At 46.0% G+C, this 17,665-nt stretch overlaps 3 protein-coding genes and 1 non-coding gene across 5 annotated transcripts; 2 read left to right on the top strand and 2 right to left on the bottom strand.

Annotated features, from left to right (window-relative positions):
* Positions 1 to 1,527: 1,527 nt before the first annotated feature.
* Positions 1,528 to 3,430, bottom strand: LOC104442184 (aspartyl protease family protein 2). Its single transcript, XM_010055530.3, has one exon. It carries the CDS (start codon positions 3,287 to 3,289, stop codon positions 1,832 to 1,834), a length of 1,458 nt encoding a protein of 485 aa, XP_010053832.1. The 5' UTR covers positions 3,290 to 3,430; the 3' UTR covers positions 1,528 to 1,831.
* A 3,040-nt stretch (positions 3,431 to 6,470) lies between these two features.
* LOC104443225 (cytochrome P450 703A2) lies at positions 6,471 to 8,299 on the bottom strand. Its single transcript, XM_010056561.3, has 2 exons — positions 7,310 to 8,299; positions 6,471 to 7,238 (listed from the first exon to the last, which is right to left on the bottom strand). Exons 1-2 carry the CDS (start codon positions 8,297 to 8,299, stop codon positions 6,576 to 6,578), a joined length of 1,653 nt encoding a protein of 550 aa, XP_010054863.2. The 3' UTR covers positions 6,471 to 6,575.
* A 1,600-nt stretch (positions 8,300 to 9,899) lies between these two features.
* Positions 9,900 to 9,971, top strand: TRNAQ-CUG. The gene has a single exon. It is a non-coding gene; the product is annotated as a tRNA-Gln (tRNA).
* Positions 9,972 to 11,410: 1,439 nt separating this feature from the next.
* On the top strand, positions 11,411 to 15,944 carry LOC104442185 (exportin-2). 2 transcript variants are annotated; one of them, XM_018872400.2, is made up of 3 exons: positions 11,411 to 14,499; positions 15,391 to 15,457; positions 15,556 to 15,944. In XM_018872400.2, the coding sequence occupies exon 1, from the start codon at positions 11,544 to 11,546 to the stop codon at positions 14,493 to 14,495; it is 2,952 nt and encodes a 983-aa protein (XP_018727945.2). In that variant the 5' UTR covers positions 11,411 to 11,543; the 3' UTR covers positions 14,496 to 14,499; positions 15,391 to 15,457; positions 15,556 to 15,944. The 2 variants fall into 2 exon arrangements, with proteins under 2 accessions (XP_018727945.2, XP_010053833.2); XM_010055531.3 differs by having other exon boundaries at positions 15,568 to 15,944.
* Positions 15,945 to 17,665: the final 1,721 nt, after the last annotated feature.

Below are 17,665 nucleotides of genomic sequence, written 5' to 3' on the forward strand. Positions count from 1 at the left end.
TCGCAGAAAATGGGCGCTACGGCACACTTCACGTGACAAGATACTGTGTTTCTCCTCTCGGCTTAGATTATAAAACCGGGTTTGTCCAATGTAAACTCAGTCAAAAGTCATACTTGATGAGTAACCCCACATGAGAAATCCCTTAAGATATCAGTGTCACGGTTCCTTGCAGATCGGGTTATGGCAGGGAAGGTATTTTTAGCTCTCTCCACATGTGCGAGAATTAAGTTTTTAATGGAGTCAAAGTTCCACATGTCGGTCTCCTCCATTGATTGGCTCGGGTTTTGAGAGTTGGACATTTTAACCCCATATCATGACTAGTCTCTATCCAATTGACTTTGTGAATCTCGAGCACTAAGGCACACTTCATGTGACAAGATACTGTTTTTCATGCCTCCCCTTCCTCCTCTTGGCTTAGATTGTAAAACCAGGTTTAGCCAATGTAAACTCATCGAAAGTCAATATGTGATGAGTAACCCCACGTGAAAATCCCTTTAGACATCGACATCATGGTTCCTTGCAGATCGGGGCACGACGGGGAAGGTATTTTCAGCTCTCTCTACATGTGCGAGGATCAAGTTTTATTGATGTTAAAGTGCCACGTATCAAGATCCTCCATTGATTGGCTCAAGCTTTGAGAGTTAAACATTCTAACCCCGGTAGCATAACCTGCCCAACTAAATTCATGAATCTGATGTCTCCTTTCTTAATAAACAGACGATCTTTCCCTACTTTATCGACTTAAAACTTCATTATTCACCACCCAAATCACGAAACAAGGCGACAAGTCATTGAGATGAATGAGATGAGTAGCAGCATTTTGATTTCGTGGATTAAGCATCCATCACACAAATTTGTCGACCAAGCTCTCTCTGCTCATTACAGATGGGTGAGCATCATGATCCCTCGTCCTGCTCCTGGAGCAAAGGAAGAGGGATGATGCCTCTCATCATGACCGCACGACACCTCGCTCATGGCGCTCGAGGTCAACCGCAATGATGCGCATTTCCCCTAGACCCGGGAGCATCATCGCTCATCCCCGAACAAACAAACAAAAGCAAGAGGAAAAGCAGGAGCAACTAATCCTAATCATCCTCCGCAGAGCACTCCTAGAGTCCCGTCACAACTACCCAAATGAATTTTGCCGAACACCCGCGCCTAAGCCGTTTCCAAGTTCCAAGTCAATGGGCCAATCATCTCGTCCTCTCTACAGGTGGAGGAAGTACGCTGAAAAAACAGGGGGGCAAGCAGACAGAGCATGTCTTGTTTGATCCACGTGAGTGACCAGGAACGCATGCATCGCCTAGCGAATTGCGCTCTGCAACAGCAGCCTGCAAGGCGCGGTCGCTTTCGCTCGTTCGATTATTGCGTCCGTCGTCTAATAAAAAATCTACCCATTAGATCTAAATCTCGATGCGTCCCCGCGGCAATCGAGATTGACGAAATCGAGCTACTAAGTGCCGACAATCGAGTGGAAAGATTACGTTACTGCACACAGCCCGCATAATGAGAATGTTGCGAAAGACGAATTCTTGAGCAGGTCGGCGAAGGCCCGTCTTTGTAATTTCCAATATTTGCTTCGCCCAGCTTAATTTATATAATCATAACACGACAAACTAAAAACATTTTCTCGAAATAAAGAAAAAGAAAAGAGGAATAAAAGGGTGGAGGGCGAGAAAAGGGAAAAACTTTTCCTGCGTCCTGTTCCTGCTAAATTCCAACAGACATTTCTGCTTTTCCGGAAAAAAGGAAAGAAAAAAGAGAAAAAAAAAAAAGGACCGGGGGTGGGTGGGTCCCACGATTACCGACTCCGCACATGCGAGACAATCGCTCAGGCGCAACCACGTGGAGAGAACCCGACCCGGGAGCCCGCCAGGTCGAACACGACCCGGAATCCCTGCTGCTGGATGTTGCCGATGATTGACAGCCCGCTCATGGTGGCCGCGAACGCGAAGCAGAACGTCCCCTGGCTGTCCACCGGGATGAGGTAGTTCGACGCCGGGAGGGACACGTCGGCGCCCCGGAAGTGCAGCACCACCGTCGGCACCTTCACCTCCGTCTTCCCCGACAGGTCGAAGCACGTGTCGAAGAGGGAGAAGTCCGGGGCCCGCTTCAGGCCCGACGCCCCGGCCCGGAACGCGTCCCGGAGCGCGTTGTAGGCGGGCCGGGTCAGGCGGGTCACGGACGTGCCGGAGTCGACGATGAGCCCGCCGTTGCCCGCGGCGTCCAGCTTGAAGAGGGAGGCCGTGATGCCGCGGACGCGCGCGCCGCCGACGCTCATCCCGAGGAGCTCCACGTAGTAGAACGTGTCGAGCTTGGGGTTCGTCAGCAGCTTGGTGAACCGGGCGGGCCGGGACAGGGCGTTGTCGCCGAAGATGACGGAGGACGGCCGGGAGGAGGCGGACCGGTCCACGAGGCAGTAGGAGAACTTGTTGTTGAACCGGCGGCCGGCCTGCGCCGGGAAGGAGAGCCTCCCGCGGCCGAGGCCCAGCAGCCCAGCGGCGCCGATGAAGAGGCCCTCGTTGTCGTGGCCGCAGCCGAGGGCGACGCGGCCGACCCGGGTGCGGCGGAAGGTGAGGGTCTCGCTAGAGAACTCGCCGAGAGTGAAGGAGCCGTCGCCGTAGGCGACCTGGTACTGGCAGCGGCGGCGCTGGTTGCAGCCGGGGGAGTCGAGGCGGCGGCAGAGCGGGGAGGAGCAGGGGATGGCGGCGAAGGAGGTGGACTTGGAGGGGTCGAAGACGGGGTCGGTCTGGGAGTAGCATTTCCGGCAGGGGGCGCACTGGATCCACACGACGTCGCTGCCGGTGTCGAGGACCATGTAGACGTAGCGGGGCGGGGTGCCGACGCCGAGGCGGGTGAAGTACTCGCCGCTCCCCTGGGCGAGCCCGGACACGACGGAGCTGCTGAACCCCAGGCGAGGGCGGCTGACGTTGCCAGCGGGAGCGGCGGCGGCGGCGACGGCGAGGTCGGAGATGGACTGGACGCGGGAGGCGTCCCTCTGGAGGCGGAGGTGGAAGAGGGCCTGCGGGGTGAGGTTGAAGGACAGGGCGTCGACGTGCTGCAGCTCCACGGAGAGACTGGTGGTGGCGGCGGAGTCAGATTCGGCCTCGGTCTCGGACGACAAGGAGGCGGCGGCCTCGGACTCCGGCCACGAGGCGGGGGCGGGACGGGACGGGAGGGGGCGGAGGACGAGCGGCTGGAGCTGGGCGGGGGCGGAGAGGGCGGGGAGGAGGAGGGAGGCGGCGAAGATGGAGAGGAGGAGGAGCAGGGCGTTCTTGCCTCTTTCCATGGCTCTCCTCTTCGATCCCTCTGCCAAGCGGAAGAGGAAGGAGGGGCTTTGCAGAGATGGCGATAAGGAAGACCAGGGGAGCGAGAGTTAGTAATAAATAATGGAGGATGCAAAGGAGAATTTGAAAAGCGGGGGTTTTCTCCACCGCCTGGACTGGTGCATTTTTTCACGATCCATTCTTTTCCTTCTTATTTTATTATTAAAAAATTATCAACGGGTAATTATCGGACATCGAAGGGATGTTTTACCGAGGCACGTTTCTTCTGTCTTCTTTCGCAGTGGTCACCGTACGAGATGTGAGGAGAGGTGGTAACAGTCGTAATGGTATTTGTCCGAGGCGGAAGGGGCAATGCGGTCATTTTGCCTGCGATTTCAGAAACTCCAAGTCGACTAAATATAGACTGAATTATTATATGAATAAATTACATTAAGTAAAAATCAATTTTTTTACCACTATATATCATTACTCTCCATTACTTTCTTTTAAATTTTATTATTAAATTATTTTTTGGTAAATTTATTATTCAAATGTTAAGTTAGATAATATTTGATAGTTCGCAGATATATCAATTTGAGATTTTATATCTTTTGTGTTTGTTATAGATGTATCGGTTTTGTGATTTTTTATAGTATTAATCTAATTTAACAAAATATATATTAATCATAAATTTACCAATTTAAATGCAAATTTTCTTAAATTAGGTTAAATATAGAGATTTGGGATATAATTCAATATAATACGAGTCGAGCACGTGTCGCTAAATTAGTAGTGCATGAAATGGATTCCATTCGAGTCAGATCGTTTTCCATTTAATTCGATGCGACTCGATCCTTTCGTTGTTTGATGGATCTAACCTCAGATTGAGCAAGAGGAAAGAGAGTGTGTTGACATCAAACTTGAGGGCCTACTAATAATTACAAATCCAATATTGGGGTCGTAATTGTAAATATCGGATTCTTTTAAAGAACACTAGTTGTTGGGAGTTGGGAATGTCGGATGACGCAAAAGCCCTCGGTCGGGCTGACAAATATCCGCACCGGGCCTTTGCCCTTTTTTCTCATTTTTTTTCCTGTGCGGCGAGAGGTAGGTGGTGGGGGAGAGGTTATTATTAAATGCCCGGAAAATTAAATGCCGCAGCTGCAATTTCCGTCCGCGCACTGTTCGGATTGGGATCCCCTTCTCGATCGATATATTGACAGATAGAGAGAGGTGGTGGGGCCAAATCCATGTTCGGCCAATTCCGTATCACTTCGAGCCGTAGATTGATATGATGGCCTACTCGATTTATTAAATCTTCAATAATGCGCAAACCATGTTAGATAGCTAAAATCTCCGTACACGCCGTCTCCCTTTCCGGCGGGGCACCGCGAAAGCCGCGACCCCGACCACCCCCTCCTGTCACCGGTGCGCGGGGCTTTCGCTCCCCAGCTCGGATGCTTGCTATTGTGAAGAGTCATTTATTTTGAACACGGTGATATGACCTGGGGCATGTGCTCGATGTCATGAAAGACGGCGATTAGTGTCGATTAGCCTAAATTTTGTCACGAGGGAATGTGGTTTAAGGTCGCTGAATCGGGCCGCTGTGAGTAAATTGATGGGAACATGTGGCGCGTGCGATGTTCGGAACAGGGACGCGGCGGGTCGGGGCGTGCGGTCCCGGCCAGCACCGGATTTCCTGGTGATTTTGATGAGGGGCACGAGACGAGAGCAGACGGCAGATGTCTCGCCTGCTAATTCCCATGTTCTCATTGATTGCGATAGACGATGGGGGTGCGCCTAAAAGAAAAGGCGAGATTGGATAAAGTAAAGCACGAGGGGAGACGCAAGACTTTGGAAAGTAAGATGAGTAAATTGCAAACTTCATGCGCTTCCCGCATGCCCCTTTTCTTAGTTTATGCCATCCTTTTCTTTTGTCCCTTTCAAAACGTACGGTCCAAGGAGAAATTACGAGCCGACCTCGGCTCCACGCCGGTCCGGCGTGATCTGACGGTCGAGATCGACTGGGCTCACATGTTCCCGGGACCATGGGAGCATCGGTCTTGGCAGAGGTCCAAACGGGGGGGACATCCTTTGGGACTTGTTGGGTGCCTCCTTTTTCCATCGATTTTTATTCTTATCTTGGGGAGCGCCTTCGCTTCTTCCCAACCTTTTCCACTGCCCTTTATCCCTTTCTCTTTCTCTCTCTCGCCTCCTCCTCTTATTTTATTGATTCCCCCTTTCTCGTGATTTACTCGAACGGTTTTACGAAATTGTAAAATCGTCGCGCACGATTGAAATTAATCATACGCTCGAAAAAAGTCTCGAGCACTTCATCGTCAGTGGAAAGAACACGCACTCGCATTCAGGAGGACAGCTTGCTTGGATCCACAAAAAAGGCATCGACATGCCTAACGAAGAACCAATATGCGTCCCTTAATCAGTTCCCATGAAGAATTCAAAAGATTCGACAAAAGCAAAAAGTTTCCCTTCTATATATATATAATTGGAAAACATAATTTCATTAGAGAAGGAGATGGGTAGAGGATTTTGTTGCGTGGAGGACGGGATTGTAGTTTTGGTCACAATGATTGACTCCTATTAACACTAGATATCATTCGGTCAAGTCTAGTGAAAACTTTAAGGGATAATATTACGAAAAATCTGAAATTATGATATTTATGATAAATTTACTCTTAAACTTTCATTAGTTCCATGAAATTGGATTAACACCAAAATTCATAGTCGGTGTATACATGACAATAGATAATAAATCCTCAAATTGATATATTTGTCAACCGTCACATATTTTAAACTCAATAATTTGAGAGTAAAAATTAACAAAAATTCATAAAAAAATAAATTTGTTACATTAAATTAATTTAGGATATGTGTCAATTTTGATTTTTCGTAATGTTAATTTTTTATTTAAACACTCGATATCGTTAGGTCAAGTCCACTAAAAGCTGTAGTACCGTACCCACTAGTGTAAAAGTCCTTAATGGAAAGACTTTGCATGGAAAAAAATTCCCTTTGGCAAAGAGTCAAGATCGGCGGCGAGACAAGCGCGACCTCCATTGCGTTGCAGAGGGAGAAAGCTCTTCTCGAAAAGCGCGTAATAGCAGTATCGTCTTTTCACGCCAAAGGCGAGGAAGGGAAAGACATTTTACAGCTCGACGTGGGCCAAGCGCTCGTCGCAAAAAGTCACAATTTTCGCTGTAACTCGAGAAGAGATTTGAGAGAGAGAAAGAGCACTTGTCAAAGAGCAAGCAAGTGGACAAATTCTCACTTTGCTTCTTTATCACGACATTAGTGGTAAAGATGTTCGGCCAGGCGGGGCCGGGCGAGGGCCACCAGGGGCCGGGCCTTGGGCATGGTCATCCCATAGACCTCGGCCGTGTCGATGTCCTCGGGCCTCATCCCGCCGGGCGGGCTCCACTCAAAGCAGTGGAACAGCCGGGCCAGGGCCGTCAGGACCAGGGTGACGCCGAGCGGCGCCCCGGGGCACTTCCGCTTCCCGGCGCCGAAGGGCAGGATCCTGAAGTCAGGCCCGTGGCTTATTTCAACCCGGCCCACACCGTCCCCCTGCTCCCCCACCACCGCAGGCCAGTGCCTCTCAGGCCTGAACTCCTCGACATCATCGGCCCAGACGTCTGGGTTCCGGCCCAGCCCGTGGGTGTTGATGAAGACCCGCGTCCCGGCGGGGATGTGGTAGCCGTTGAGGGTGGTGGCCCGGACGGACTCGTGCGGGATGAGGAACGGGCCGGCCGGGTGCATCCTGAAGGTCTCCCGCACCACGCAGCGCAGGTAGTTGAGGTGCGCGAGGTCGGGTTCCGACACCATCCGGTCGCGCCCCACGACGGAGTCGAGCTCCTCCTGGATCCTGCGCTGGACCCGCGGGTGCCTTATCACCTCCGCCATGGCCCATTCGTTGGTCACGGCGGAGGTGTCGGTGGCGGCCGCGATCATATCCTGCGATGGAACATCAAATTCATGCGACGTCGGACGCTGATGCGCAAGAGAAGTGAGACAAGAATGGAGACCTGAATGAGAGCTTTGATCTCGACGTCGTCCATGCGGTCTCTTCCATCTTCGCCGGGCAAGGACAGCAGAACGTCCACGAAGTCCATGTCGGAATCGCCGGCGAGCACCGCCGCCGCTTTCGCCTCTCCGGCGGCGGCGGCTCTCCTGTGTTCTTCGATGATCTTGGTGTGGAAGTCGTCGACCCTCTTCTCGACCTCCCTCATCTTCTTCTCACAGCCATGGGGGTCGATCCACCTCCAGAACGGCAGGTAGTCACCCAGGTAGATCACCCCCAGGAGCCGGAAGAGCTGGTGGGTTACGTGCATGAACTCCATGGCTTCTTGCGGGCCCGAGGATCCTGCGCCGAAATACTGCTTCCCCAGCAGCATCCTCGTCACGTTGTTCATGGAGAACCCCCCCAGCACCTCCCTCATGTCGATCCCTGCCCGACCCCTGTCACGGCGGAGCCCGTAGACGTGCCGGACCAGGTGCTGGGCCTCGCAGGCCCGGTACCTTGCGAACGCCTCCAGGCGCCTCGTGGTCAGAAGGTGCTCCATGCAGATCCTCCTCATCCGCTTCCACCGCGGGCCCAGTGGGGCCAGGGCCACATCTCCGCAGTCATAGGCCAGGTGGACAGCGGCGAGGGTCCGGGGCCTGGAGGCAAAGACCTCGTCCTGCTGGAGGAGGATCTGGCGGATGACGGAAGGGTCGGAGGTGGTGATGGCATCGACGCTGCCAAGGCGGAGGTAGACGAGCGGGCCGTACTTCCGGCACAGGGAGGCCAGGTCCCTGTGAGGGAGGGGGCCCAGTTGGAGGAGGTTGCCGACGATGGGCCATCTCGGCGGGCCCGGAGGCAAATTCTTGGGTTCCAAGGCGGAGCGGCGGTGGAATATGATGCATGCAAACAGCGTAGAAGCGACGGCGGCGGCGGCAGAGAGGGAGTACAATTGTGCCAGCAGAAAGAGGGCAAAGGAGATGACTGATAAAATGAAGATGGATTGGTGCACCATCTTATCTTAGCTTTAGGGTTAAAGGGGGATTAAGATAGGTGCCTTTCTGTTCATGTAGATGTTTGATTTGATTAAAAGATGAGATAAGCAGGAGGAGATCAAGTAGGGCTTCTTTTCTTTGTCACTTTCTTGGCATGCTTGCATCTTGGTGAGGCACGCTGAGTGTGGGATTGGGTAAAATGGGATTCGCATGCCTTACCAACTTAGGATCAAATTCGTTTAGGAAATAAAAGAAAAAAAACTTACGGTCAAATTCATGGAGGTCCGACTAGAAGAAGCTTTAGAGTCTCCAAGCTAGAAAGTTAAGACGAATCAAACAATAGTAATGTCCGCTCTCGTCCTAACAAAAGCACGACAAACTTCATGGTAAAGAGCGTCTTGTAATATTCATATTATTAATTAATAAAAGAGAAACCGGTCTTTATGATATTGTTGCGCATGATATGAGAGTAGTAAGTGTCTTAAAAGTTGGAAAATTTTTTAATTTGAATTCTCGATCTTTGCTTTTTGACATAAATTTTATGATTAATAAAGACAATCGAATTAATATCAAAGAGAATCGTTGATCACAAATCCCTTGCCTTTCGGAGATTCTTAGTGAGAGCTTGTGTGCATGGCAAAATGTATATAAGCATTCTATGTTTGTCGAGTGCTTACCAATTCTTTGTAATTTAAGCATGACATTTTTCTTAATTTAACATTTATATGTGATGTGTAATAACTCGATCTATTTCATATTGTCATACCTAAAATAATGCTCTGAATAACTTTGCGAGGTGGTAACCATGTAGCACTTAATGGGGCCTTTCCCACAAGATAGGAGATTTTCGGAATGTCACAAAATCATTTGCATAAGTAACTCAAATTCTCATCAGCATTGGTTTGAATCGCCTAGCGATATTTGCTTTATTCACATGGACAAACTACGAAAGGAATCCTTGAAGTGACCATAGGATAATGACCATTTGGGTGTTTTTTTTTTAGTTTTATTCTATTCCTACACTACACTTACCCTTAGACTTTTGCCATGTCTCTTGCAGGGCGTGGGAGTCAAAATCCACTTCTAAAACTTATATGTCCCCATCCCATCCTCCCTGAGAATGTGAGAATTTGAACCCTTCACCTCCCCCTTTCATGTTGGAAGAGTGGCCACTGGGACGAATCCCACTGGTTTGTTAATTTGTAAGGCACTCGACATGGCCTCTTAAATTTAATTTAATACTTTGAAGCGTTACAGGGCAATTGCTATTATTTATAAGCAATACAATAAATCATGATGACTTAAGGGAGCAGGTGGTAAGACAAAAGTAGTTAGAAAATGAAATTATGCTGGGTTTTTATTTGCATCTCAAATTAGGGAATTGATTTCATTCAAGATCGGTTCTAGTCTATTTAATATATCGTTTTGTCTTAATAAATATCTCGATGCTCCTTGGAAGACAAATGACATTTAAAATAAATGATTTGAAAAACATTTTCCCGAAAAAGATCACCCTTGTCGTTTAAAATAATTAGTCAATGAAAATATTTTCCAAAGTATTTATTTTATTTTTAAAAATTTGGTTATTAATATTATGTTAGCACTCCCCTATCATCAAGCGGTTCCATGGTCTAGCGGTTAGGACATTGGACTCTGAATCCAGTAACCCGAGTTCAAGTCTCGGTGGAACCTTTTTGCCGCGTCCTTTTCAGTTGTTGCGAGGCTATGGATTCGCCCTTTTTCAGGAGAAAAGCTACACGAGCTTAGCTTTTTCTCATATATAATATAAACGACCGGATCATATGATATCTCAAGTCATATTTAACCACGTAATATTTTTTTTTATGACGCAATAAATCTTATAATATCTCGAGTCATATTTAGCCTCAGGATCCCTTCTTCTTTTTCTTCTTTCCACAGCAAGACAAATCTAATATTTTAATATGGGTCAAGAAACTAATAATGTGAATTAGAATCTAAAAAAAGAAAAAGACTCCTCAGAGGTGCCTCAATACACAACATGCCTCTTGACTATGATAAAATAACTCCTTTTTAAGATAATACCTTCCTATCGCATGATATACACAATAGAAATTTATAGAAAATTTGCTGCTTTGATGGGCCGAAAAATTTAATCTACATGAATTTTTCTCTATGTAACCAGGGTTTTGGGTCATTAACTTGCCCAATTAAGAATAATGTGAAGTAGAGAAATTGTGTATATTTTGATATATGTAAATAGTATGTGGAGAGCCTATTTATAGGTTTAGATAGAGGAAATTAAAGAAAATCAAATTAAATATGCATAATCAAAATTAATTTTGAAATAAGAGAAAATATCTTAATTATATCCAAAAAATATCTAAAAATCTTAACATTACTAACATCCTTAATATCTCTAACATGCCCATTCTAATGCAATTGTTGATAAGACTATGTCTTGTTAAAGGTTAATATTATGAAATATTTCAATTGATACACATGTGATAAATTTACTCTAAACTAATTTATTAACCACAAAAAATCTCAAATTGGTATACCTTGTGACAAAGTTCCCTCTTGTTAGTTTCTATTAAATTTTACTATAAAAAATATTACTGAGTTAGATAATATATGACAATTGATTAGTGTACTGATTTAGGATCACAGTTGTACTAATTTTGTGATTTTTTTTATATTAATCAAATTTAACATAGGACATATCTCTCGCAACTATATATGTTTTGGATAATTTTGTTACGAGTATACCACTTCGGGATTTTTTTATGTTCATTTGAAGTGAATTTGTCACTAATTTACTAATTTGAAGTTTTTCATGATTAAAAATTCAATTTTGAGAAAGTATATTCGCAAGGAATTTTCGTGGTATTAAACCTTTCATTAAAAAAAAAAAAAAAAAAAAAACATAATTCAATCGAATTTCCGCCCACCTCAAGCTTGCCATTATACTTCACCCGCTCCCCCAATTTGGGCCCACGAAGGTCGCGGCAGCCCAATCCCGTCCAGGCTTGCACGAAAATTCAAAACGCCGGGCCGAAACCGGGAAAACCAAAAAGCATCGCGCTCCAAAAAAAAAAAAATCCCAACTTTTTCGTCTTTTCCGTCTGTCACTGTCACCTAGTGCTTGAAGGTTCTTCTGCAACTCCAAATCCCTCATCGTCCTCTCGTCCCCTAACAAATTCAAAAATCTCGCCCTAAAACCCTAGCGGGCCCGAACGCCCGATCCGCCATCGGAGCTCCCGCTCGAGCTTTGCAGCTGTTGCCATGGAGTGGAACCAGGAGACGCTCCAGTTCCTCTCCCAGTGCTTCCTCCACACCCTCTCCCCCTCCCCGGCCCCGCGCCGCCAGGCCGAGTCCTCCCTCGCCGACGCCGCCGACCGCCCCAGCTTCGCCCTCGCCGTCCTCCGCCTCGTCGCCGAGCCCTCCGTCGACGAGCAGATCCGCCAGGCCGCCGCCGTCAACTTCAAGAACCACCTCCGCACCCGCTGGGCCCCCGCGTCCCCAGCCCCCGACGGCTCCGCGGCCGACGGCGCCGCTGCGGCGGCGGCGGCTCCGATCCCCGACCCCGAGAAGGAGCAGATCAAGGCCCTCATTGTCCCCCTGATGCTGTCCTCGTCGGCTCGCATCCAGAGCCAGCTCAGCGAAGCCCTAGCCGTGATCAGCAAGCACGATTTCCCCAAGCAGTGGCCCGCCTTGCTCCCCGATCTCGTGGCCAATCTCCAGAAGGCGTCGCAGGCCTCGGACTATGCCTCCGTCAACGGGATTCTCGGTACCGCGGATTCGATCTTTGGGAAGTTCCTTTACCAGTATAAGACCAATGATCTGTTGCTTGATTTGAAATATTGCTTGGATAATTTCGCTGCGCCTCTGTTGGAGATATTCCTGAGGACTGCTAAGCTAATTGACGAGACCGCGTCTTCTGGTCAAGCTGTAAATTTGCGTCCTTTGTTTGAGTCTCAGAGATTGTGCTGTCGGATTTTCTATTCTCTTAATGTGCAAGAGTTGCCGGAATTCTTTGAGGATCATATGCCGGAGTGGATGGGTGAGTTCCAAAAGTACCTTACTACTAGATATCCTGTACTCGAGAGCAGTGGCCCTGATGGGCTCGTGCTCGTGGACGAGCTTAGAGCCGCCGTGTGTGAGAATATCAGTCTTTATATGGAGAAGAATGAGGACGAGTTCAAAGATTATTTGGATAAATTTGCATCTGCTGTTTGGAGTTTACTCGGGGACGTGACGCAGTCCTCTAGCCGTGATAGGTTGGCCATTACGGCGATTAAGTTTTTGACGACTGTTAGTACGAGTGTGCACCATAAATTGTTTGAAGGTGAGGGCGTAATTCAGCAGATTTGTCAGAGCATCGTGATCCCTAATGTGCGTTTGAGGGAGGATGATGAGGAACTCTTTGAGATGAATTATGTTGAGTTCATTAGGAGGGACATGGAAGGTAGTGATCTTGATACTAGGAGAAGGATTGCATGCGAACTTCTCAAAGGGATTGCTACATATCATAAGGCAGAGGTTACCGCTATTGTGTCTGCTCAGATACAGAACCTGCTGAGTTCATATGCTGCAAACCCAGCTGCCAACTGGAAGGACAAAGATTGTGCCATATACCTGGTTGTTTCGCTGGCGACAAAGAAGGCTGGGAGTAATGCTGTTACTACTGATGTCGTCAACGTTGAGAGCTTCTTCACATCTGTTATAGTTCCAGAGTTGCAGAGTCAGAACGTGAATGAGTTTCCTATGCTAAAGGCAGGTGCTCTTAAGTTCTTCACATTGTTTCGGACTCAGATAGCAAAGGGCATTACCTTGCAGTTGTTTCCTGATTTGGTTAGGTATCTTACTTCGGAGTGCAATGTAGTTCATTCTTATGCTGCAAGTTGCATTGAAAAGCTTTTGCTGGTTAGGGATGAGGGTGGGAAGGCAAGATACACCTCTGCAGATATCAGCCCCTTTCTTATGGTGATGATGAACAACCTTTTCACAGCTTTGCGGTTTCCCGAATCTGAGGAGAACCCATACATTATGAAATGTATTATGCGAGTCCTTGGGGTTGCCGACATCTCCCAAGGGATTGCTGCACCCTGTATTGCTGGGTTGACCTCCATTCTGAATGAGGTTTGTAAAAACCCGAAAGATCCAGTTTTTAACCATTATTTATTTGAGTCAGTGGCTGTTCTTGTCAGGAGGGCTTGTGAGAAGGATGCCTCTTTAATATCATCCTTTGAAGGAAGCCTCTTTCCCAGCCTTCAGACAATATTGGCCAATGATGTTACCGAGTTCTTCCCCTATGCATTTCAGCTGTTGGCTCAGCTTGTTGAGTTGAACAGACCACCCATTCCAGCTAATTACATGCCGATTTTTGAGATTCTGTTGTCGCCTGATCTGTGGAATAGAGGTCCAAATGTTCCTGCGCTTGTGCGCCTGCTTCAGGCATTTCTTCAAAAGTCACCGAATGAATTGAGTCAGGGAGGTAGGCTAAGCCAGGTGCTTGGCATATTCAACAAACTAGTCCTGTCCGCAAGCACAGAGGAACAGGGCTTCTTTGTCCTCAACACTGTTATTGAGAATCTAGATTATAGTTTGATTGTGCCCTACATCCCCCACATCTGGCATGCCTTGTTTACACGTCTCCAGAATAGACGGACTATGAAGTTTGTGAAGTCTCTTTTGATATTTATGTCACTGTTTCTGGTCAAGCATGGTCCTTCCAACCTTGTTGACTCAATGAATGCTGTTCAGCCCAACATTTTTGTCATGATTTTGGAGCAGATTTGGATACCAAATCTAAGGTTAATCGCTGGGAATGTTGAACGTAAATTAACTGTGGTGGCTTCGACGAGGCTGCTCTGTGAAAGTCCGCTTCTTTTAGATGCAGCAGCTAGTAGACACTGGGGGAAGATGCTAGACAGCATTATGACCTTGCTTTCACGCCCTGAGGAGGATACGCTTGCGGAAGAGGCAGATGCTCCAGATGTAGCTGAAAATGTGGGCTATACTGCCACTTTTGTTAATCTCCACCATGCTGGAAGGAAGGAAGAGGACCCTCTAAAGGATATAAGGGAACCAAGAGAATTTTTGGTGACTTCTCTGGCAAGGCTGTCTGCCCTGTCTCCTGGGAAGTATCCTCAGATCATCAGTGAGAATCTGGATCCAGCAAACCAGAATGCATTACTTCAGCTCTGCACCACTTATAACTGCCCTATTGTTTGAGAAGGTACTAAACGGATTTTGCAAGTCTGCGTCTCAACTATTTCTTTCATTTCGCTATGCAAGACCTATGTCTTTGTTTTTCCATTCTGGAGTATGTCTGGCAACTCACGGAACATCAACGCATTAGAATTGGCAACTAATTATTAAGAATAAAATGGACTTAGCATGTATTTATTTGTATTTTTGAAGGCCTTATGTTGTAATAAAATTTGGAGCATATTTCATCGTTCATTTTTAGCAATAGGTTGCAAAATGCGTGGCCATTTCCGGAGTTGCTTTGGGGGTATAAGTTGGATTACCATTATTTCGTACACTTTTATATCCCGCCTTTAGCCCTCCCTTTTTCTTTATCAAGCAGATGAGATAAAGTGGCTGAACTAGTCATTTTTTAAATTATGGAATAGTTTGGTGATGAGATTTCTCTATTACGCACTTTATATAGTCTCCCTCGCATACCCTACATGGTGGGACGTCTAATAACACATCTCAGGGAACTTTATTGAGTTTAGGTAAGCATTTGTATATCATTTGTACTTCTGGAGTCCCCTTGTGTCACCGTGGGTATGTCACCTCACTTCTATATGAAGGCAGTGCTTTACTCGGATGCATAGATCAGTCAACTTACTATTTTGTGGCTTGGTGCCATTTCAAAAGCTTATTTAAGGACATTGTATCCGTGTATTCAGGAAAGTCTTCTTTCAATTATCTAATAACCCATGGTTATGTTGGTTGTGGGAGACACTGTGCATGTCAATAGACGACTCTTCTTGATGCTTGTGTTTAATATCTGATTGTGTTTACGGTTCTCGCTGTTTAATTTTGAGTGTTTGATACCTGATGTATGACTTGTTTACCTGATACTTATGTGATGAGATCTGATTGGTGAGTTTTATAGGAAAAACCTTGGCAGTTAAAACTTAAAATGCCGGTTGCTGATCCTGCTTGTTCCAGAGTTGTTTATGGTAAGTCCAGACTCTTTGCAGTTGCTGAACAATAACACTGCGCATTTTGTTGATTATTTGTGATGTGAATAATAGTCACGAGGTCTTCTCATTATCAGTATCTTTTGCAGATATGAGGGCTGATTTGGGGGTTCTTTTTGCAAGTTGCATGCTGCTTAAAGTCGCGAGCAAATGGAACTTCGACTTCCAAGTGGCACTGTTGTCTCGCTTAGGGGCTGGGTTTCACGAAGTATTTTACATGATAATTGCATCGAAGCTTTACACAGTTTTGAGTCCTAAGGTCCTTTGGTCGTAATTTGGAATTTTTTAATTTCAGGTTGTATAAATCTTGATTTTGTTGTTAATCATCCCCGAGTCTTGCTTAAAAATGCGGCAGCGACTGTAATCTTGTTCAACTATCCCTGAGTCTTGTTTAAAATGTGGATGTGGCTTTCATCCTGGTCAAGATCATTAGTTGTATTGCAAACTATTTGCCCCCTTTTCGGTTCGTTCGTTCGTTTCTTTCATCTTCAATTCGCTGAAAATGAGTCGCTTCTTGTGTGATTTGTCATTGACAACCACAAAATTAGTAGGGGTGAGCATCGGTCCAGGATCAATCCTGTACTAATCCTGGACTGGCCCAACCTTGCCGGTTCTCGTTCGGTTCCTAAGGAGATTGGGTCAGTCCTTGGTCCTAAAATTCTTGGACCTACGGGTTGGTCCTCGGTTCTGAAGGTTGGTCCAATTCGGATTAATCTTGACTATATATATATATATATATTTAATGTATTATTTATATTTTTTATATAGAAAAACCTTAAAATAAATGGCGTTGACAACATTAAACAATTCTTTAGTAATGAGTTCAAGTTAGATTTTTAATGTCTTTTACGACATTAGAGGAAAATGTTTTTGTGAGGAGTCTTCACGGTGTCTAAAAAGGCATAAAAAAACTCTTTATGATATCTTTAGTATTTGTTCTCTGTCTTATTTGCCATTTTAGTTTTTAATTTGCTAAAATTGAAAGAAACAACTTCTTCGCTCGCCACTCGACATCGAAAGAAACAATTTCTCCGCTCGTCACTCGACACTTGCCTTGCTTGTTTCATGTCGCTCGTGCTGTTCGCCGTTCGATGCTTGCTTAATTTGTTACTTCTCGTTCGACATTCAATGCTTATTATGTTCAACGTTCACCCTCATTTGACCTTCACTGCTTCCCTTTCTTAGCTGACCTCGCTCATCATCGAATCCATTAGATCGGTACGGTCTTCGTTTTTTTTCAAGGAGTACAAAAAATGAAATAAAAAATTATTGGTTGGTGAAACCGGACCAAACCTATTGGGTCAGTTTGGTCTTTAATCGCTTTTTTAAAAAGTACAAAAACTGAAATAAAAATTATTTGTTTAGTTAGGGTTTACTCAAACCTTAGGATTGAACTCATTAGGTCGATTCGGTCCTTAATCGCTATTTTAAGGAGTACAAAAAATGAAATAAAAAATTATTAGTTAGTCTCGAATTGACCTTAAAACTGGACCAAACTCATTAGGTCGGTCCGATCCTCAATCTCAAGCTCAATGGGATCTGTTCTCAATCCAAAAAATTGAGGATTAGCACTGCGGGGTTAGTCTTAGGATTATGGGGCGGACCGGCTCAACCTGAACCATACTTACCCCTAAAAATTAGTATTTTTCTGAGCTAAGCGAAGCTTTGATCAACCTATTGTCTCTTCGGATGGCTAAGGATGCGTTTAATAACTATTATGTTTTTGGAAATAATTTTGAAGAGAAATAATATTTTTTATTCTGTTCTCAAGAATAATTTTAAGTATTTGAAGGCATTTAGTAATTATGGAAAATTTATACTCTTGGAATAAAATTGCGTGTTGGATCGTTTTCAGAATTTCTATTCTAAATTATTTTCTTTTAATTTTTTAGTAATTTAATACTTTTTTTTTTTTTTTGCTTTCTCTTATTCTTCAAACTTTGACCAGTCATCCGCCTTAGTGAGGTCGAGCCTCGTCGGGCCATCGTGAGGTCGGTCTCGCCAAATTTAGGCAAGCTCAACTTTGCCCAACCAAGGCTCGTTGGTGGCTAGGAGAGGCCCAAGTGAGGCTTGCTTAGCTATCGTCGAGCTTGTTGGACTTCACCCAACTAATTGTTGACGACCTGTGGCGGTGGATGGCGGTGACAGTGGAAGAAGAAGAGAAGAGGAGGAGGAAGAACAAGAAGA

Source organism: Eucalyptus grandis, chromosome 4 (genome assembly GCF_016545825.1).
Source record: "Eucalyptus grandis isolate ANBG69807.140 chromosome 4, ASM1654582v1, whole genome shotgun sequence".
NCBI classification, from domain to species: Eukaryota; Viridiplantae; Streptophyta; class Magnoliopsida; order Myrtales; family Myrtaceae; genus Eucalyptus; species Eucalyptus grandis.

Excerpts from the sequence above, each read along its gene's own strand:
- LOC104443225 (XM_010056561.3), bottom strand. The coding sequence starts at position 8,299 with ATGGTGCACCAATCCATCTTCATTTTATCAGTCATCTCCTTTGCCCTC. Across the intron at positions 7,239-7,309 it reads AGATCAAAGCTCTCATTCAG|GATATGATCGCGGCCGCCAC; the intron begins GTCTCCATTCTT and ends GTTCCATCGCAG.
- LOC104442185 (XM_018872400.2), top strand. The coding sequence starts at position 11,544 with ATGGAGTGGAACCAGGAGACGCTCCAGTTCCTCTCCCAGTGCTTCCTC.
- LOC104442184 (XM_010055530.3), bottom strand. The coding sequence starts at position 3,289 with ATGGAAAGAGGCAAGAACGCCCTGCTCCTCCTCCTCTCCATCTTCGCC.